Source organism: Neoarius graeffei, chromosome 16 (genome assembly GCF_027579695.1).
Source record: "Neoarius graeffei isolate fNeoGra1 chromosome 16, fNeoGra1.pri, whole genome shotgun sequence".
NCBI classification, from domain to species: Eukaryota; Metazoa; Chordata; class Actinopteri; order Siluriformes; family Ariidae; genus Neoarius; species Neoarius graeffei.
Genome location: NC_083584.1, coordinates 55,277,620 through 55,300,169, shown reverse-complemented (window position 1 = coordinate 55,300,169; position 22,550 = coordinate 55,277,620). Strand labels below are relative to the sequence as shown.

The 22,550-nt window shown below is 41.6% G+C and overlaps 1 protein-coding gene across 3 annotated transcripts in view; it reads left to right on the top strand.

The window, feature by feature from the left end:
• nedd9 (neural precursor cell expressed, developmentally down-regulated 9) overlaps nucleotides 1-14,320 on the top strand; it is a 38,180-nt gene extending 23,860 nt beyond the window's left edge. For all 3 annotated transcript variants that reach the window (XM_060943209.1, XM_060943207.1, XM_060943208.1), the window contains exons 3-7: nucleotides 4,671-4,769; nucleotides 4,880-5,011; nucleotides 9,601-10,629; nucleotides 11,354-11,443; nucleotides 12,897-14,320. In XM_060943209.1, the coding sequence (XP_060799192.1) occupies nucleotides 4,671-4,769; nucleotides 4,880-5,011; nucleotides 9,601-10,629; nucleotides 11,354-11,443; nucleotides 12,897-13,448 (1,902 nt within the window). In that variant the 3' untranslated portion in view covers nucleotides 13,449-14,320. The remainder of the gene's footprint in view (nucleotides 1-4,670; nucleotides 4,770-4,879; nucleotides 5,012-9,600; nucleotides 10,630-11,353; nucleotides 11,444-12,896) is intronic.
• Nucleotides 14,321-22,550: the final 8,230 nt, after the last annotated feature.

The window sequence follows — 22,550 nt, the reverse complement described above, 5'->3', positions numbered from 1 at the left end:
CTGATCTGTTCTAACTGTCCTTGAAATAGAGCAGGTACAAGGATGGGGTCAGATTGAAACATCATGCCGATGGCAACCACAGCACAACAATAATGTCTGTTCTGATAAAGAGGCAGAATGAGGAGAATTATATTCAGTAATCACATAAAATAATGATGTGATATAGCAAAGCGTTCTTCTTATCTGTTGGTATTTATGGTTTAGTTGTGGATAGGTGTTGAGTGTTGACAAGATACAAGCCCTTGAATAAAAACATTAAATAAGATTTATGATGGAGCTACTAGATTTATGTTGAGGGAAATCCAGTAGATGCCTTCAAATGAGTCTAAACAAGAAATCAACATTGTTCCATTTGCCATAAAAGTCATTCTTAATTTCTACAGATTATTCGAGTATTTAATTATATTAACCAAGTCGTAATAATTTAATTTTATACAGCCTCGTATTGCGGTCATAGTGAGGTGGTAAAGGCAGATCAATGACCTGACAGCAGCAATGAAGTATTTTATAATGATGGAGCTGCTGTTATCAACCATATTGAGTTCAGTGACAGAGAGTCAGATTGTATTTTATTGAACTCCAGAGCAGAGTAAATGTGAAAGAACCACTTCCTGAATCAGCTCCCTGCCCCAGAATCACACAAAGACGTAGTCACAATATAACATGAGTAATGCAGTAGTAGTAATCCTGTACTCCCTCTGGATATGAGTGTGTGTCTAATCTGAGCACAAGCTCCATTATCGTTACTCTGAAACACCATTAATAAACCTCTTGAGAGTTATATTTATGTTTGTTCACAGGTCACGGTATTATGAAATCACCACTGATCCACATTATTAGCCTGGATAAGCTTACACCTGACCCTGAAATGTAATAATCCTGAATTGTTTTGGGCATTTCAGTGTTTCTGCCCTAGAAAAAGTCACGTCACCTCTGACGTCCTTCCTGCTGGGGGACAGTCCCCTTAGTGGGGAGGGAACGTTTACTCTGTCCTGTCTATCCATCATGAGCTCAAGGCTCCGTAATCACCCCAGAGCAGCAGTCAGCCTGCACAATACTTACACACCCTGATGAGAAAAGGCAGAGAGGTGCTAAGAGAGGGTCAACAGAGGAACTTCAGTGCAAGGAAAGAATTGGGGGGGGCCAATGCTTTTAAAATATTCATGGCAGCAACTAAATGCACATCCGGCACAAACTTGTGCAGCTTTCACAAGTAGCATGTTCAGACCACAGGCATTCAACTCCAATGTCTTTTGTGTGCATTTCTTTATATTTGCCTGTGATAAAGTGAAAAATCTGTCCAATAATTTTATCCATCCATCCATCCACGCAATGCATCCAATCAATCAATTTCCATTCATGCATTGTCTCTAAAACCAATCATCTTTGGTGTAGGTATGCATGGAGTTTGTTTCCTGATTTTATTTTGTCTCGTGGTAAAAGTGATTTAAGAGAAAGGAATGGAAGGAACAGGCCCGATGCTTTGGTGGTCTCTGTCGACCTCATCATTCCGCAGTGATGGTTTATATGTAGGAATGCTATTGATGTGCACCTAAACACACACAGTTAAAGCCAGTGTGTAACGATCATGGTTATTAATACCATCTGGATGCAGTCTCCTCTGCTGCTGCATGTGTGTGTGAAAATATGCTTGTCTGTGTGTCATTGCTTCATGATTGTTTTCAGCCCCCTTTATAATAGTGCTATGATTCATCCTGTTCTTTCAGCCCTGAAAGTCATACATGTGGTTCATATTTTTGAGTCCTTTAAATGAACTCAGCGTTCCAGTGTGGTAATCCTGGTATGTGGTGTGTTAGTGGAAAGACATGGGGTGAGGGAATTCCAAACATTCCTCCGTTTGTCTGATTGGTCAACCAATCAGAACCAAACACAGTGGAGTCATCCCCTAAATGAAGAATTTACACCACTCTCATCAGGAAGAAACAATATTTTTTTGTATGTGCAATAAATAAATGTACAACCCCAAATCCAAAAAAGTTGGGACAAAGTACAAATTGTAAATAAAAACGGAATGCAATGATGTGGAAGTTTCAAAATTCCATATTTTATTCAGAATAGAACATATATGGCATATCAAATGTTTAAACTGAGAAAATGTATCATTTAAAGAGAAAAATTAGGTGATTTTAAATTTCATGACAACACCACATCTCAAAAAAGTTGGGACAAGGCCATGTTTACCACTGTGAGACATCCCCTTTTCTCTTTACAACAGTCTGTAAACGTCTGGGGACTGAGGAGACAAGTTGCTCAAGTTTAGGGATAGGAATGTTAACCCATTCTTGTCTAATGTAGGATTCTAGTTGCTCAACTGTCTTAGGTCTTTTTTTGTCGTATCTTCCGTTTTATGATGCGCCAAATGTTTTCTATGGGTGAAAGATCTGGACTGCAGGCTGGCCAGTTCAGTACCCGGACCCTTCTTCTATGCAGCCATGATGCTGTAATTGATGCAATATGTGGTTTGGCATTGTCATGTTGGAAAATGCAAGGTCTTCCCTGAAAGAGACATCGTCTGGATGGGAGCATATGTTGCTCTAGAACCTGGATATACCTTTCAGCATTGATGGTGTCTTTCCAGATGTGTAAGCTGCCCATGCCACACGCACTAATGCAACCCCATACCATCAGAGATGCAGGCTTCTGAACTGAGCGCTGATAACAACTTGGGTCGTCCTTCTCTTCTTTAGTCCGAATGACACAACGTCCCTGATTTCCATAAAGAACTTCAAATTTTGATTCGTCTGACCACAGAACAGTTTTCCACTTTGCCACAGTCCATTTTAAATGAGCCTTGGCCCAGAGAAGATGTCTGCACTTCTGGATCATGTTTAGATACGGCTACTTCTTTGAACTATAGAGTTTTAGCTGGCAACGGCGGATGGCACGGTGAATTGTGTTCACAGATAAAGGTTCTCTGGAAATATTCCTGAGCCCATTTTGTGATTTCCAATACAGAAGCATGCCTGTATGTGATGCAGTGCCGTCTAAGGGCCCGAAGATCACGGGCACCCAGTATGGTTTTCCGGCCTTGACCCTTACACACAGATTTTTCCAGATTCTCTGAATCTTTTGATGATATTATGCACTGTAGATGATGATATGTTCAAACTCTTTGCAATTTTACACTGTCGAACTCCTTTCTGATATTGCTCCACTATTTGTCGGCGCAGAATTAGGGGGATTGGTGATCCTCTTCCCATCTTTACTTCTGAGAGCTGCTGCCACTCCAAGATGCTCTTTTTATACCCAGTCATGTTAATGACCTATTGCCAATTGACCTAATGAGTTGCAATTTGGTCCTCCAACTGTTCCTTTTTTGTACCTTTAACTTTTCCAGCCTCTTATTGCCCCTGTCCCAACTTTTTTGAGATGTGTTGCTGTCATGAAATTTCAAATGAGCCAATATTTGGCATGAAATTTCAAAATGTCTCATTTTTGACATTTGATATGTTGTCTATGTTCTATTGTGAATACAATATCAGTTTTTGAGATTTGTAAATTATTGCATTCCGTTTTTATTTACAATTTGTACTTTGTCCCAACTTTTTTGGAATCGGGGTTGTACTTAATTTGCACACCAGGTAACTTTACAGTAAAGTTTAGCATTGTTTTTTTTTTTCACTTTTTGTTGTTTGTCCTTTGTAAACCGTGTGATATGTTTATTGTCATACACCCTTACACTTTTCAGAGCATCATTCTCATTTGATTTGCCATTTTATCACTTTATCAATTTCTTTTCACTTCTGTCTGTTGGATGGATGAAACTGTAATGCTGGAGTTAGCCAGTAGGCTGGTTTCCATTAACCTGTTTAATATGCTCTATGAAATTACAAAATAAAAATGAATAATGGAAACTTGTGAATTTCGAAAAAAAACTCTCAAATATTGCAAAAAGTTTTATACGCTTGTATGAGGGTTTTTTTCAGATGAATCCATCCATCATCTGTAGCCGCTTATCCTGTTCTACAGGGTCGCAGGCAAGCTGGAGCGTATCCCAGCTGACTATGGGTGAGAGGCAGGGTACACCCTGGACAAGTCGCCAGGTCATTCCAGGGCTGACGCATAGAGACAAACAACCATTCACACTCACGGTCAATTTAGAGCCACCAGTTAGCCTAACCTGCATGTCTTTGGACTGTGGGGGAAACCAGAGCACCTGGAGGAAACCCACGCAGACACGGGGAGAACATGCAAACTTCACACAGAAAGGCCCTCGTCAGCCACTGGGCTCGAACCCAGGACTTTTTTGCTGTGAGGCGACAGTGCTAACCACTACACCACCATGCCGCGCTGCAGACAAATTGATATTTCACAAAACTGAAATGGAAACACATTTTCTGGATTTAACTCACAACATGGCATGAAGAGTCATCCAACATGTTTTTTGCTAGCATAAGGATTATCTGGCTGCACTGGGAGCTTACAGCCTTCCACCATGTTGTGTGTGGTTTTGTTTTTTTTTTTGTTTGTTTGTTTGTTTTTTAATAATTATTTCTGAAGTGAGGGGTGGAGTGAAAGGGCATTGGGGATACCTTTTCTATTAGCTTCATTCATTCATTTAAGGACTTGCAGAATGTCAGTCTAGTTGGCATCAGACTTGTATCGTAATAGAAATACACAGATATTGTTTTTCTCCATGTGTTGCGAAGGTGACGACCCCGACACGAGTTGGACAGACATACACCTATAACCCTGCACCCAGCAACTCTCAAGACCTTTATGATGTGCCTCCCATGCGAACTCAAGGGGTAAGTCTTAGCTCTCCCACTGATATACCGTACAGAATAGCATGAGTCCCTACACTGATTATCATGAACGAAGTCTGTATCAGTATTGTGCTTCTGTCTTGTCTTTACAGGTTTATGACATTCCAGCTGGGAAAAAAAAAGGAATGCATGGAAGTCCTCGAATTCAGGGTCTTTATGACATTCCTCCTACACAGGACACAAGGAATCAGGGAGTGTATGACATACCACCGCCAACACAAGGGGTATGTTGTAATCGAGTGAACCCTTTATTCAATAATGGGAAATGTTTTAATGCTTTCAAATGTTCTCCATTTAAAATCAACTCGGTAGAAAAGTATTTAAAAAGTCAATGAATTCACTGTGGCGCAGTAATCTTACCAGTATGTTTTCTTTGTTTTCTACTGCTGTAAGGAGAAGGACACTTTTCCCTAAATTGCAGAGCCAACAGTAGGAAAAAATAAATAATGTGCTTTTTATTATTTTCCCTTGGTTGTTAAATGAAAGCTTTGCCTGCCAGTAGTGATGTAGTCAGACCATGTGTGCTATAGTGAGAGACGTTAAAGACTCAAATAACTGCTTTCTTATATTCAGTGCTCTTCTTAGTACAGCACAGCCTTAGTGCTGTGAGTTTGTTTGCAATAAATTAAGATATGCTGGGAACCTGCTATTTGAGACCCATTTCATTAAGGGTTTGTGAAGGCATGACTTGCTCTACAAGGCAGATTTCAAGCCTGGCTGAAATGGCTTAGAGCTTTTGCTCTTGATATTTCTAAATCTGTGTCCTCATTGTATGGACATGCATATTAAAACCCTCTGCTTCACACTCAGATCAGGCTGTGACATCCTAGGGGATAATGAAGGGCTGATAACAGGTGATCTATGTGTTGACACCCCTAATGTGGTGGAGCCATTGGACTGGGCTGTGGTCTGAACAGAGAGTGAAGGCCTGTCTTAATAGATAGGCCAGGCACTCCTCCTCTATTGTTCTCTACCTGCTTTCATGCACTGAGAGCTTGGGGCTGATGTACAGCACTAGGTGCTCCTCCCCATCCACCACCTGGCACAACATGGCCCCAGGCCCTTTGTCCATCAGTGTGCAATACAAAAGAGAGAGAGAGAGAGAGAGAGAGAGAGAGAAGTCAGGAAAATGCAACAGTGGGCTGCTACAAAGTGTATCTTCCACCTGAGTAAAAGCACATTGGTACATTGACCAGATCGAGCAGTCCCTTTTAACGAGGTCAGTCAGAGGTCTGGTGGCATCCAAATAGTTGGTTGCACATCTGCGATAATAGACAGCCAGCCCCAGAAAGTGCCTCACCTGCATTACCTATTGGGCAATACCTATTGGGCAGGCCACAGTTACTGTTGTCTTATCAATTTGGGCACTTACCTGCCCATGACCCAAGTAGAAGCCTCGATACCATACTTCCACCCATCCAACTGCATACTTCCTTGGGTTTGCTGTGAGTCTTGTCTTCTCGAGGACATCCCTCAAATGTTGTACGTGTCACTAGCAGTCATTACTATAAATAATAGTCATCTAGATCGGCAGCAGTATAGATATAGCCTGGGAAATCCCATGCTGCTTTGCACAATCGTTCCGATCTGAAAAGACAGCATGGAAACTATGGTCTAAAGGCTCGCCTGAGTTAGGGAGCCAATCAGAGAGTGGGGAGGGGTGGAAAGACGGTGACGCGTACTACTCGACAAACGGAAGCTTGTAGTTTATTTGGGACTGTTTACGGATCACATTTAACATGGCGGCGAGCAATACGAACCAAACTAACCAAACCAGCTTCTCTCATATTTGTCTTGCACAAACGGCAGTAATCGTTCGGTGCCATTGTTTTCCTATTTTTGTTTTGCTTTCTCTTTCCTTCTCTTCTTCGCCTCTTCGTCTTCTTCGTCGCTCTAACTACGTCACCGGGTACAACTGCCATGATTGGCCATGGGCTACGTATACGCCAAATGATAGACATTCGCAACATCCAATAAACGGCCGTTGACAATCGTAAACCACACCTCCCCTACGAGAAATTCAATAGGCGGATTCCAGACCATATTTCACTTGTGATATGGTCTGGTGTTAACCAGACTAGTATAGATGGCATGTGAGCATAGGATTCTGCCCAAGAGTCACTGAAACATGACCAGGACTCCAAACAAACCAAAAGGAAGGGTGAGATATTATTGGAAAAGAAACAGAGTGGGAAAGGCTGTTTTCTCATTGGATGTCAAGAGAATATGCCCTTATCCCTTAGTTTAATCTACTGTTGAATAAAATCAAGCTGTTTTTTTGTGCATCAAAAAATGGATTGACCTGTCCACCTAGGGGAACAGGATGACATGCTGAACCAGTTACTGTGGGACCTCTTGATTACTCCAATATCAATCATGACCTGGAGCTCCTCCCTGGCTGGATACATTCACTCCTGGGGTAGTCTCTATGTGGTGTACTGTAGGATGTAAGACAGATTGACACAGGGACAGACATCTCTCCTTCGTTTTAGGAGGTTTAGGAACCCCTGTCTGTTCACCTGATCCCTTAGTTGACTTCCCCTACTTACTGTGTGATCTCAAAGGGACGTTGCCACTTTGCAAGTAATTTGGAACTCCACATGGGTAGTAAAATGGGCACTTAAAATCTCAAGCTAAGCTGCACAGTGTTAGAGTCAAAACTGACATTCCCATGCCTGTAGCTAATTCTCCTCTGTTAGTTCACCCAATGTATGAAGTTTTACTCTCAGGTCAAGACCATACTGAATTTTATTTTTACTTTGTGAAGGCCTCTTCTCCCAGTTTTCTCAGACAACATATTAGATGCAGACGTCATGCCACGTACCACCTGCGTACATTGGCATGAATACCCGGCCAGTAGAAATGGGTCTTTAAAGAGTTCGGTCTCTCATCTTGTCCTAAATACCCAGGCATAGGAATCTGATAGTTCTCTTTAGCACCAGGTATTTTCCTCCTTTGTTTGAGTGTCCTACATCATTCAGTAAAGTGTATCGTTGATAATGACAAAATATGGGTGGGTTAGTGTGACCCCTGGCTGACCAAACTGACCATCAATTCCTCTTGCTTGGTTGAAGGCTTGTTTCAGAGTGACTTCTCATTATTGCTCCAAAGGGAAATCCCTGAGGGAATCCCCAGGGTGGTGGGGTCCTCCCCACTCCCCGGTTCCTCCTGTCATGAAGGAGCTGCTGATGGTCCTGGTTGGTCCACATCATTTTATGCTAATGCTGGACTCCTCCACAGGCATTCCCCTTAATAATACCTGAAAATTTGGCAAATTTGTCCCCAAAATTAATGGCTCAGTGAGGCAAGGGCTAACAGCCACCTCCACACTATGCTTTTATCCCTAGAAATTTATCATGATTGGCACTAGTAGATATTTATGAATTTCTCATTGTACACATCTCACCTTCACCCATTGAACTCTGTTCAGTGTGCCTTGGATCAGGTTTTGGTGGATTGACATTTGATTGCAGCCCAAATCCATGATATGTACTCCTTGGACAGATATTCAATAGGTCTTGTATATGTCCTGTAGTTGTGTCCGGGATCTTCTAATTTCATCACGTGGTACTGGTCATTAGTCTGGCTAACGCGACTTCAAAGCTCTGCGAGCATTTGGTCTGGCAAAGATATTAAGCCCAACCGTTTCCCAAAGCGCGTGGTTGACCCGCCTCCCTGAAATGCCTCAGTTTGCTACTGGTCGAAGCCAGAAAAGGCTGTGACGAAGCTTAAACCAATCACATCACTCTTTCCTCTGACGTATGTGACGCGACGGAAACTGCTTGAGTAACAGGAAGAAGATAAATACCTCCAGGGCTGCTCTTTGCTCCGTTTTCAATGAGAACTTCCCGTTGAATGCTTTCAATACAGCATCTACCGCTGTGTCAAAGCCTTGCCACTGCTCCATGTTCGTAATGTTTCTAGTGAATGAAGCGCTTCCGGCGTAGATTCTGTAAACAATCTATGGCTTCCGGTTGCAGTTCTACTACATCACTGCCTTGAACATGCCTCTACCCAGGGCCGTTGGAGATGCTCAAAGTTGATTGGCTCCCGATTTTTCGGGCGCTTGGAAGAGCTGGAGATAGCTTGCCTTGCCAGACTAAGCTTGCAACAGGCCCTCATGTTGCGTCACACTTAGGATGGGCGGGCCCAGGCTAACTGGTCATAGAAATGCCTGGACTCCCCCTAATGTCAGCACACCTGGCCAGGCCTTGCTGCTACACTCTCTGGGCAGCCAACCTGTGTGGGGATAGAGATATATAGGGGGAGAGGGAAGCACTGCATGCCCCTGAATACACCACCTCTAAATTCACTGGCCATTGACACCGGACCCACTCTATTGTTCCTTCAGACAATTGGATGACAAACTGCTTCAGTACCACAAGGTCCACAACCTCCACAGTATTTAGCCCAAGCACTTTTCAGCAATTCTCTCATCAACTTAAACATGTATGGGAAAACACACACACATGTTTTCTGCTCTTGTGCAGATCAGCTCTATATTGATGCAGTCTCTCCCCTTTCTTTCCCAAGGTGCTCACTGAAAAACACTCCTTCATTAATCATCCACAGGTGTACCCTATTCATCTGTCAGCACACTCTTTCACACCCATGCCTCCACACAGGGCTTTTAACAGCCAAACAATTTCCACATTTGTTTTTGTGAGAGAGCAAAAATACAGGAATGTACATAACAATCAACAGTCATGAAATAATTTTAGATGCTTAGGAGATATTGTGTCCATGGTTTTTCTCTGCATGTTGTTTGTGTAGGTTTGTAATGGTGAACTTCATGTTTTTCTCATTCCTGCAGGTTTATTCTGTACCACCTTGTAAAAGTAGCTCCACTCAAGATGAGGGCAGTTATGACTTTCCCCAGCCTCACAAAAAGAAGCCAGAGGGTGTATATGATGTTCCACCTATGTCCCTGTCTAAATCCACCCAGTCAAACTATGACTTCCCTCCAGGTAACTGCAGCAGTGCCGTCTATGACATTCCAGCAAGCCAGCTTAATTCTGGAGCATCCCACGATTTATACGATGTCCCACGTGGGATCCAGCAGCAAACGCAGTGTAGGGAGCGTGATCGCAACAAGGGTATCTATGATGTCCTGCCCCCTGAATCTCGTTCATTGGCTGATGTGACTGAAGGCATGAACCGCTTATCTTTTTCCAGCACAGGGAGTAGCATGTCCACTTCTTCATCTTCAGCTAGCTCTCCAGCAGAGGGCCGTCTCCTGCTGGACTTAGATTGTGCCTTACAGAAGCTCAGCCACCTGCAGCAGGGCCTGGAGTCCTCCCTCTCTTCTCTCCAGACCCTGACCTCCTCGCCCAACTGGAGAACTTGTGGCTTCATGGAGTACTATGCTAATGAAGCGCGCTGTACTATGGAACGTGTTCGTAGCACTCTTGCTGATTTCCTTGCTTTCGGTAAAGGCGCTGCAGCAAATGCAACCACACTATCGGACCCAGTACTGCACTCTAAATTGAGAAAGCAGTTGCAAAGGCTGGAGGACTCACAGCAGATCCTGCAGCAGAGCCTGGAAAACAGTAGTTGGGCACGTGCAACTGGCAAGCAACAGAATAAATGTGACGAACTGGACCGCTTTGTTATGGTGGCACACACTCTTACTGATGATGCCAAGCAGTTGGTGTCCACAGTAGGAGGCAGTGCAGAGCTACTGTTCCGCAGGGCACCTATAGAGGGTGTTGTTCACCCTTTTACTTGCAACCCAATAGAAGAGGAGAGCTACAGTGGCCAAACCAAACCATTCCCTGTGGTTCAGGACAGTGAACAGTGCGTGAAAAGCTGGATGGAGGATTATGATTACGTCCATTTGCAGGTGAGAACAACAGAAAATGTAATCAGATTTACTTATAGTAAGCTTTGCTACCATTGCAGCACCTTCTCACTCTCCACCAGCAAAAGAAAGGGAACAAATCTGATGTATGAAAATATAATGTAATCAGGAAAAAAAATGCTGAACAGGTATTTTATAGTTTAGTACTTAAATTGCATGCCACCAGTCAGACTCTATCCCTGTCTATTTAGTAACTAAAGCATATAAATCATAAAAGCCTTCGGTACACTGACTGCTACAATATGGTATGGTGAAGTTCTGTGACTATTTGACACTTTGCAAGGCAGTGATCAGGCAGAGCAGCACTTGCATCAGCATTTCATAATGATGTTACTTTGGGCTACAAAGTAAACACTTAAGTATGATTTCTAAATGTGAGGATAGATCACAGGTGACATTCCTTTTAAATTTGCGTTATATTAATGAGTCAGGAATTTAGTAAGGTTAAATAAATAAAATGCAATGTAGACATGTAAACTGATACATTTATTAGCTCATAAAATTATAAGCATGCATCCTCCTCATGTCAAACAAAATGGTTTATAAACTCTTGCTGGTTTCTAACTTACGAACTCCAATGTACTTTAAATACACTTTACTTTGTCCAAACTACAGAAGGCATAAACGCTCTCTGTTTGCATTGATAGTTTTCTTGCAGGCAGTATGTTGTATAATTAAACATGACACCTTTTTTTTTTTTTTTAAGGGTAAAGAAGAATTTGAGCGTCAGCAGAAGGAGCTCTTAGAAAAGGAGAATATCATGAACCAGAGCAAGGTCAAACTGGGACAGGAACAGGTACATTTTGGGTGGAAATGTTAACCCTAAGTTGTATTACACTGATCTTAGACTATTCTCATGGTCATGCAAGTGATATTTTTTGTTTGGAAATATTGATATGACTCTTTTTCTCTAATTTGGTTAAGAACATTGATAATAGAATATGAGATGTACATAAGTTCAGCTAATATAAGCTGGGATTTTTGAGATTACAAATTGAGCATGAGTGTGAGAACATCACAGCTGCAGATGTTAAACATCTGGAATCATCTGGGAAAACAGTGTAATACAGGGTATTTCAGAAAATTTGATATTATTTGAGATGTAAATATCCCAGAAACTACATAGTCTAGGCAAATGAAACTGAACAGGCTTAATGTTGAGCAATATAAGATTTATTCCTCAAAATTTGAATGAGAAATTCAAAGGTATGGGGATTCCATGAACAATTTCACAAATTTTCAATATGCACGCTGCCTGAGACACAGACAGCCTCCCTCTTTGAACTTTTTGTGCCGTGTCCAAATCTGCATTGCAGTTGGTGCATTTTTAGAGAATTCTCTCATAAATGCACGCTGCACAGTCTTGTTCGACTGTGTTCGAGCGTACTCTAACACAAAATGCCGTTTCTTTTCCAGTGAATGGCATTTCTCATCTCATCTCATTATCTCTAGTCGCTTTATCCTGTTCTACAGGGTCGCAGGCAAGCTGGATCCTATCCCAGCTGACTACGGGTGAAAGGCGGGGTACACCCTGGACAAGTCGCCAGGTCATCACAGGGCTGACACATAGACACAGACAACCATTCACACTCACATTCACACCTACGGTCAATTTAGAGTCACCAGTTAACCTAACCTGCATGTCTTTGGACTGTGGGGGAAACCGGAGCACCCGGAGGAAACCCACGCGGACATGGGGAGAACATGCAAACTCCGCACAGAAAGGCCCTCGCTGGCCACGGGGTTCGAACCCGGACCTTTTTGCTGTGAGGCGACAGCGCTAACCACTACACCACCGTGCCGCCCCGAATGGCATTTCTATACCTAAAAAAGATGAAAACAAAAAACATTGAACATGAAATTTTGACCTGTTACCACACATGCTGTTAAAATTTGAGGTCAGTTGAACGAGAATTGGCAAAGTTATTGGATTGTGAAATGATATAATTTTTTGAAACACCCTGTATATGGTTACTTTTACATATGTATTTTAAAATTTATAATTAAATCTTAAAGTTCTTTGTAAACTGCTGTTTCATCACCTTATGACTAAATATTATTTCATAACTTTAAAGTGTTGTGATGTGCTTTAATAAGTCCAGTGAAAAATACAAAGGAAAAACTATCATTTTAAAGCTTTTGTAAACTATAAAAACAACTCCGACTCGCTTTACATTATCTTCATTCTTATTTAAGACTGGACAGCATGCCCAGCTCTTTACTTTCTGCTCTTCTTCTCACTCTCATAGCTGAATCAGTTTAAGCAGCTGGAGCAGGAGGCGATCAAACCTGTTGACAGTGACATCACACAGTGGATCTCACATCAGCACTCCACAGGCTCCTCCTCCCCGTCAGATTCCTCCTCCACATCCTCTGCTGGAAGTGGAGCTCAGTTATGTGGACGGGACCGGCAGCTGCTGGCCTTCTACGGAGAACAGTGTGAGCAGCACTTCGTGACTCTCCTAAACGCCGTGGATGCATTCTTTAGCTGTGTGGCAGCCGGCCAGCCTCCGCGGATCTTTGTCGCTCACGCTAAATTCGTCATCCTCAGTGCTCATAAGCTTGTATTTATTGGAGACACTCTGTCGAGGCAGGCTACTGTGCCTGAAGTGGGCAATCGAGTGATGGACTCGAGCAACGTACTTTGCGAGCTTCTCAAAACAGTGGTGGGTGCCACCAAAATGGCAGCCCTGCATTATCCCAACACGCCGGTGGTACAGGAGATGGTGGACCGAGTCACGGACCTGTCGCATCATGCACAGCAGTTTAAAACGCAGCTCTTACAAATGGCAGCATTGTGATCTGTTCAGTGTGTGCGTGTTGTAAGAAAGACTTTATATTATATTATATTATATTATATTATATTATATTATATTATATTATATTATATTATATTATATTATATATACCACACATTGACAAATGCTGGCTTTGTAAATATTGTTCCAGTATCCGGTGTAAATAATTTGGCTCTATTTTGTTTAGATTTGTTTTATATAAGAAGAATGCTATGAATATGAAATATAAAGTTGCTTTCTAAAGCAGTAATGGTAACATTCGGGGGGTTCCCATGAGCACCCCACAAATTTGCTCTTATTACCAGTAGATTAAAGCTGCACCTGCTACTGGAAAAGTAGTTCTTTACATTTCTTGAAATTTGCAGCGTTTTGTAGACATGAGTGTGAAAGTAAAAAAAAAAAAAACCTCATTTACCAAATGACTCTTCATTTTATTGTTTCTTGGTTACAAAAGCTAAAAAGACATTGGCAGTTATTCATGCATTGTGGGTCAACTTCAAATAAAGCAAGTACTTTCAACAGGTTTAACCCCTACAACCCACAGGCAGGTGCAGAACGACACCCCTCACTCTCATAATGACATTTCCTATTAGTGTTACTGGAGTTACTGAATATTTGCAATAGTAACTAAACAGTATGCTTTACAATGAGCCTTTAAGGGGTTAAGCTGGCTGAACCCAGTCTGTGTCTAGATTTGACCACATAGTGTCATAACTTTATGAAAGACTTTTATATTTCTGCTCATTGTTAATTTAATTTACTAAAAAGCTGTACAAGTAAACAGAAAAATACTGACACTTGCTAGTGCCTCCATTTCTCTCTCTCTCTCACACACACACACACACACACATGTTTAATTAAACTGGTGCCTTCCATTGCTTTATTTCCTGTCAGTCATTAACTTGTCCAAACAGAGTTTTGGTAAAATTTAACAACAAAAAAGGGGTTTTATAGTTGTTTAAAACTATTTCTAAATACCTACAAAGTAATGAGTGAGAGAGCCTCAACCTGAATGAGAAAAGAAGCGAGAGAAACCAGTTGCTGGTTCTAAACCTAGGCATGAGTTTTGGCATTTGTCTAGTTTTTAATGCATTGAGAATTATTAAACCCTCTAGTGTTGAGCGGAGAACAACAACACAACAACCAAACTCAGTATATGTCTTAAATGAACCAACCAATGAACCTAACCTACTGTACAGCTGTAATACTGTATACTACTGTGTAATAGTGTTCATATTTAGATGTTTTATACTTGGATGAAGTCCAGTCCAGCAGGAGACACTGGGCATTTTCGAGGGGGAAGCTCAGCCACAATTGCTGATATGCAGCAACATTTTTATCTTGTAAATGGGTTAATTCTATGACTTTTTTCACACTCTGGCTGCAAATATTCAATACAAGCAAGTTTCTAAGGCAAAAGAGAAACGCGTAGCACGTAGAGACAGGACCTGTAGACCAGTCAGATGTAATCCTGACAGAGTCGTTCTATAAGATGTTTGTGCTTGTTGTATCACATTAGTAGATGTGCTAATGAAAGGGTTTATAGTCAAATAAGGAACAACAGAAATAGGCCTGCATATGCAACCTTTAGATCTGCATGCATTTGCTTTAAAGAGAGTAGTGCACTGCAAAAAGTGAGCTTCCTGTGTGAAATTGTTTACAGCGTACAAACTCAAAAACAAAGTGCTGACCCAAGCACTTCAACCATTTGCATGCGCTTCTTTGTACAGTACAACTTGAGCAGTTTCAATATGGCCTACACATGGTTTTGACTGTGATTATGGTCTTCAGCTGTATCTAACCTCAACATGTGATATAGGAATCTGTAAAGGTACAGAAGCATAACAGCATCATTGTCTTAGGATCTCCTCAGATAACAAACAGCCCTGTTTTCTAGGTGACTGCATCACGTGTCACACAAAAATTTCCTTGGCTTGCAAAGGAATGGGAAAGGGTGGACACCTTTACAGTTTAAACTTTATATAATGGAAGGCAAGCTTCTTGAGTGACAGAAAGACTCTCAGCACTGTTAGATCAGCATACATCTCAACCTTAACAGAAGCTAACAAATATAATCCTAGGTTTTTATTTACTTCTACAGCAAAATTAACTAGGAATAAGATCACTACAGAAACATGTACACCAGCAGCATGTAGTAGTGACAATTTCATGAATTATTTGAACAACAAAATTGAATCAGGCACAAAATTCAGACTATTAAATTAATGCCAAACAAAATCAATAACTTACCATGTACAACCCTGATTCCAAAAAAGTTGGGACAAAGTACAAATTGTAAATAAAAACGGAATGCGATGATGTGGAAGTTTCAAAATTCCATATTTTATTCAGAATAGAACATAGATGACATATCAAATGTTTAAACTGAGAAAATGTATCATTTAAAGAGAAAAATTAGGTGATTTTAAATTTCATGACAACACCACATCTCAAAAAAGTTGGGACAAGGCCATGTTTCCCACTGTGAGACATCCCCTTTTCTCTTTACAACAGTCTGTAAACGTCTGGGGACTGAGGAGACAAGTTGCTCAAGTTTAGGGATAGGAATGTTAACCCATTCTTGTCTAATGTAGGATTCTAGTTGCTCAACTGTCTTAGGTCTTTTTTGTCGTATCTTCCATTTTATGATGTGCCAAATGTTTTCTGTGGGTGAAAGATCTGGACTGCAGGCTGGCCAGTTCAGTACCCGGACCCTTCTTCTACGCAGCCATGATGCTGTAATTGATGCAGTATGTGGTTTGGCATTGTCATGTTGGAAAATGCAAGGTTTTCCCTGAAAGAGACGTCGTCTGGATGGGAGCATATGTTGCTCTAGAACCTGGATATACCTTTCAGCATTGATGGTGTCTTTCCAGATGTGTAAGCTGCCCATGCCACACGCACTAATGCAACCCCATACCATCAGAGATGCAGGCTTCTGAACTGAGCGCTGATAACAACTTGGGTCGTCCTTCTCCTCTTTAGTCCGAATGACATGGCATCCCTGATTTCCATAAAGAACTTCAAATTTTGATTCGTCTGACCACAGAACAGTTTTCCACTTTGCCACAGTCCATTTTAAATGAGCCTTGGCCCAGAGAAGATGTCTGCACTTCTGGATCATGTTTAGATACGGCTTCTTCTTTGAACTATAGAGTTTTAGCTGGCAACGGCAGATGGCATGGTGAATTGTGTTCACAGATAATGTTCTCTGGAAATATTCCTGAGCCCATTTTGTGATTTCCAATACAGAAGCATGCCTGTATGTTAGGGTGCATCAGTTGCCCTCACTTTTATAAAATCTGATGCATTTTTGTTTGGGTGTTCCTTTTCACCAATAAAGACATCCTGTAAAATTTTTTGACCATATTCAAAAGTCTAATGGTGGCACCATGAGGTTCATTTTTTGCCAAAAAACGCTTATTTTATGTTTTCCCGTAAGGTTTGAATCACAATGTTGGACTCCATTTATTGATTTCTTGTGACCCAGAGATCATGTTAAGAACCTTTGCAAGGGATTGAGAAGCATTAATGTGATTCATAATACATTTGTATTGTTTAAAAGTAGTTGAACAGCTAAAATTCAATGAACAGCTAAAACTCAAACTGTGCTTGATAATGTGTTTAGAATATGTACTAAAAATGTGCATCTAAGATATTTGGTATACTCTATAAGGTGCCATAATGTTTCATGAAAAGTGATCAAAATTTTGTCATAAAAGTCATAAAATAGCAGCTTTTTCCAAAACTTTGAGCTCCTGGTGCCACCATTAAACTTTTGAATTTTGTCAAAATATTTCACCCAGTGTGTTTTCTTACCAAAAGGAACATAAAAACAAAAATGCATCATGATCGGAGGAACTTTTCATTTTTAGGGGGCAACTGATGCACCCTACTGTATGTGATGCAGTGCCGTCTAAGGGCCCGAAGATCACGGGCACCCAGTATGGTTTTCCGGCCTTGACCCTTACACACAGAGATTCTTCCAGATTCTCTGAATCTTTTGATTATATTATGCACTGTAGATGATGATATGTTCAAACTCTTTGCAATTTTACACTGTCGAACTCCTTTCTGATATTGCTCCACTATTTGTCGGCGCAGAATTAGGGGGATTGGTGATCCTCTTCCCATCTTTACTTCTGAGAGCTGCTGCCACTCCAAGATGCTCTTTTTATACCCAGTCATGTTAATGACCTATTGCCAATTGACCTAATGAGTTGCAATTTGGTCCTCCAGCTGTTCCTTTTTTGTACCTTTAACTTTTCCAGCCTCTTATTGCCCCGTCCCAACTTTGAGATGTGTTGCTGTCATGAAATTTCAAATGAGCCAATATTTGGCATGAAATTTCAAAATGTCTCACTTTCGACATTTGATATGTTGTCTATGTTCTATTGTGAATACAATATCAGTTTTTGAGATTTGTAAATTATTGCATTCCATTTTTATTTACAATTTGTACTTTGTCCCAACTTTTTTGGAATCGGGGTTGTAGTAAGAAGTGACTTAGCATCTAGTTTAAAGGATATCTAATGTCCTTTACATATTCCTCAACTTTATTAAACTGGTGTCTCTTGTTTGGATCAAGTCAACTGTGTGTCATCAGCATAACAGAGAAAGCTAATACCATGTTTACAAATGATTTTATCCATCAACAAACTGATAGCAATCAGTTAAATAAGACCTGAGCCAGGAGAGAACTATTCCCTTAACTCCCCACAACATTTTCTAGTCTATCTAGGAGAACAGTATGATCAATAGTATCAAAAGAAATGCAAGTAGGGAGACACAGCCCTGATCAGAGGCCAATAGTAAGTAATTTATTAAACCATAATAAAAAAAAATTAAACCATATTTAACCAGTGCTGTCTCTGTGCCATGATGAGGTCTAAATTTCATGGATGTTATTCCTATGTAGATATGAACATAACTGCTGTGCCACAGCTTTTTCTAGGACCTTGGAGATAAAGGGGAGGTTTGATATTGGCCTATAGTTGGATAAGTGACATATAATTCATCTCATTATCTCTAGCCGCTTTATCCTTCTACAGGGTCGCAGGCAAGCTGGAGCCTATCCCAGCTGACTACAGGCGAAAGGCGGGGTACACCCTGGACAAGTCGCCAGGTCATCACAGGGCTGACACATAGACACAGACAACCATTCACACTCACATTCACACCTACGGTCAATTTAGAGTCACCAGTTAACCTAAGCTGCATGTCTTTGGACTGTGGGGGAAACCGGAGCACCCGGAGGAAACCCACGCGGACACGGGGAGAACATGCAAACTCCACACAGAAAGGCCCTCGCCAGCCCCGGGGCTCGAACCCAGGACCTTCTTGCTGTGAGGCGACAGCGCTAACCACTACACCACCGTGCCGCCCTGACATATAACTGCTAGTTTAAAACTTTTTAATCACTGATCTGATATGTTTATATTGTCATCTACTGTCATCAAATAATGTTTATATTGCACTTAATTCTGACATGACAGAAGTACTTCTATTATTACAACATGCATGGCCCTGCGTGGACAGCCTAAAGATCACTATGAGATTACTGTGGATGGGTGGTACCACACAGATACCCTAAAAATGCCTGTGGATGCTCTTCCTTGGACAGCCTTCAGACTGCAATTGTGAAGAAGAGTTTACACTGAAGTCTCCATCACTAAACAGTTGATAACTTCAGTTTGATATAAGAAACTAAAAGTAAAACTCTAATGATCCTGATACACAAGTTCCTTTCAACACATTTAGCACTTTTTGAATAAATAGTATACAGTTATAGAAGAGAAATGATTTATAATCACATTATTTGTTGTGACACAGATGAGGGTGGGTTCCCTTTTGAGTCTGGTTCCTCTCAAAGTTTCTTTGTCATGTCTTTTCAGGGAGTTTTCCCTCATCACTGTTGCCTACTCTGGCTCACTCATTAGGGCTAAATCTTTTGTGACCTTTTCTTAATGTGATTATTTATCTTGTTAGACACTGTATCAGACCCTACTGCAGGGAGGAACACTGAAGCACCGTGACAGGTGGGTGAATTCCAAAAACACTTATTTTATTCAGGTTTTTTGGCTTTTCAGCTTAAACACACACACACACACACACACACACACACACACACAAAACAGCATGCAGGGAAGCTCTCCTCCTCTCTGCTTCCTCCCATCATATAAACCCTCAGCTGTCACAGAAAGACACACACACACACACACACACATCATTAATAAGACACGTGTGATCACTTTGCAACTCATCTTCCCTGGCCTTGCCCTCCATTTACAAACTGGCACTCAACCATGCCCCCGCTGCCACATACCCCCACCTCCTGACTCAGGCTGGGGAGCCGTCAGGCCTCCAGCTGACTCCTCCCCCCTGGTGGGAGAGGTAATCTGCCACCACCATCTGCACCCCCAGCCTGTGGATCACCTCGAACTTGAAGGGCTGCAGAGATAGATACTAATGGATGATCTGCACTTTGGCATCCTTCATGTGGTGGAGCCACTGGAGCAGATCTAAACAGAGGGTAAAAGAGCACCCCAGCAGGTAGTACCTGAGGGTGAGGACCACCCACTTGATGGCCAGACATCTCTCTTCTCTCTTAGTCTCTCGCACCGAGAGTTTGTGACTAATTTACAGCACCGGGCACTCCTCCACTATCTGGGGCAAAACACCCCCCAGCCCTCTGTCTGACACATCAGCCTGCAAAATAAAAGGGAGGGAGAAGTCAGGGGAGTGTAATAGTGGCCCACCACACAGTGCAGTCTTTATCTGGGTGAAAATCTGTTGGCATGGCTCCATCCACTGCATCAGATCTGGTGCCCCCTTTTTAGTGAGAGCAGTCAGCAGGCTGGTGACATCCAAATAGTTAGGCAAAAACCTACGATAATAGCCAGCCAGTCCTGGGAACCGTCTCACCCCCTTTTTGGTCTTGGGCCTCGGACAGGTCACAATGGCTGCAGTCTTGTCAATTTGGAGATGCACCTGCCCATAACCCAATTGGAAGTCCAGATACTGTACTTTCACCTGCCCAGTTGCACATGAGCTCTGTGTGCCTCAACAACTCTAGAAAAGCCCTAAGATGTTTTACATGCCATGGCCAATCTTTACTATCTATGATGATGTCGTAGGCCACAGCATACACAGCGTGCAGGCACAGGACTTCATCCATGAGCTGCTGGAACGTTGCCAGGGCCCCAAATAATCCAAACAGAAGGGTAACAAACTGGTGTAAATCAAATTGGAGTGGAAAAGGCTGTTTATTCACGGGATAGAGGAGTCAAGGGGATTTGCCAATATCCCTTTGTTAAATGCAGTGTTGAATAAAAATAAGCTGCCCCTAACCAATTGAACAATTCATCAATGCAAGGCATCAGGTACACATCAAATTTAGACACCGCATTGACTTTTCTGTAGTCCACAGAGAACCAGAATAAAGTGATGTCCTCATGCTGACTGATCTAATGGCCTGATGAGATCTATCCCAATTCTTTTGAAGAGGGTTTCGATTAGGAGAAGGGGGCACAATGGCGCTTTTGGTGTGGCCACTGGATTCACCAGCTGGCATTCGCGACATGCCGCACACCACCTGTGGACATCCCCGCAAATCCCTGGCCAGTATGATACGGGTTCATGTTTTATCTTGCCCTAGCTGTCCTGCATTAGGGTTATAATAAGTCTCATGGAATACGAGTTCCCTGCGGCTCTTTGGGACCAACAACCATGTCACTTTTTCACCAGTCTGAGTGTCCTGCATCACTCAATATAGTCTATCGAAAAGTACTGACAAATCGAAAAGTATTGATGAATTGAAAAGTATCGAAAAGTATCAAAAAGTATTATTGAAAAGTACAGGCATGCAAGCGCAACATAGGGATGGAGGGTTTGACCATCGACTACTCTCACCTGGTCAAAAGCATGTCGTAAAGTCTCATCCCGCCCCTGCTCGAGAGAGAAATCCTCTCGGAAATCTGCAAGAGAGATGGGGGGGCCAGGGTGCTCCCCACTCTCTGTGTCACTATGACGCAGAGCTGACGTAGATGGCTGTGGGACAGCCTCCCCAGTCAATGCTACACTAGGATCCCCCAGGACCCATTACTGCAGGAACCACCCACCACTACTTGCTCCATTAATTTCTTAAACCCTGGGCAATCTGTTCCCAGAATTAGTGGGTGGGTGAAGCATGAACTAACCGCTGCCTCCACACTATGCTTTTTCCCCAAAAATTGGATTTGGAGAGCTAGTAGTGGTTACTTGTGAACATTCCCATGTACACACACAACCTTCACCAAACATGCTGTATCCAATACCTCACCTTGCACCAAGCTTTGGCAGATGGAAGTTTGATTACAGCCTGATGACACAGCTTGATTACTTGTCGCCTGATGACATAGCTCGTTACCTGAGATGGATTTTTTTTTTTAGCACGATCAGCAATTTGAGGAAAACCCAGACATTATCATCACAGGTAAGCATGGTGGAAAGATCATGGACATGTTTTTACTTATCAAATTCACAGATATTTCATGATCTCCTTGTCAAAACCTACTTTGTTTCTTACTCTTTCATTTGACAGTCGCCATTTTGTATCTAAATGCGCATTTGAGAAGTCACATGAGGTGTCAGTAATAGTGATCACTTTCACTGGTGTCCACCATTATCGACACCCTGCGGAATTAAGTGACATTTCCAACTGTTATGGATCGATCTTTGTGTAACATTGTTGAAGTAGATTAAGTACTTTTAAAAAAAAATAAAAGTGCTGTGATTTATAATAATTTTTTTTCTGATTCATAACAGAATGGAATGCTTATAGAGTATTTGAAATCCTATTGCAATAAATAGAATTAGACCAGAATTAAATTCCTAGTATATAAAAAATTACATGCATGAAATATTCAGATTTTTCTATTCCATTCAGATTTTTTTTGCAGTTTGTTGTAAATATCTACTACATATTACAATATCAGTAGATATTTTATATTTTTAGATGTAAAAAATATATAAAGTTTTAATTCAATATATAAAGTTTTAAAAGTTTGCAATCTTTGACCTGGATTTTCATGTGGTTACAATGTCAATTGCCTGTTAACATTTTTG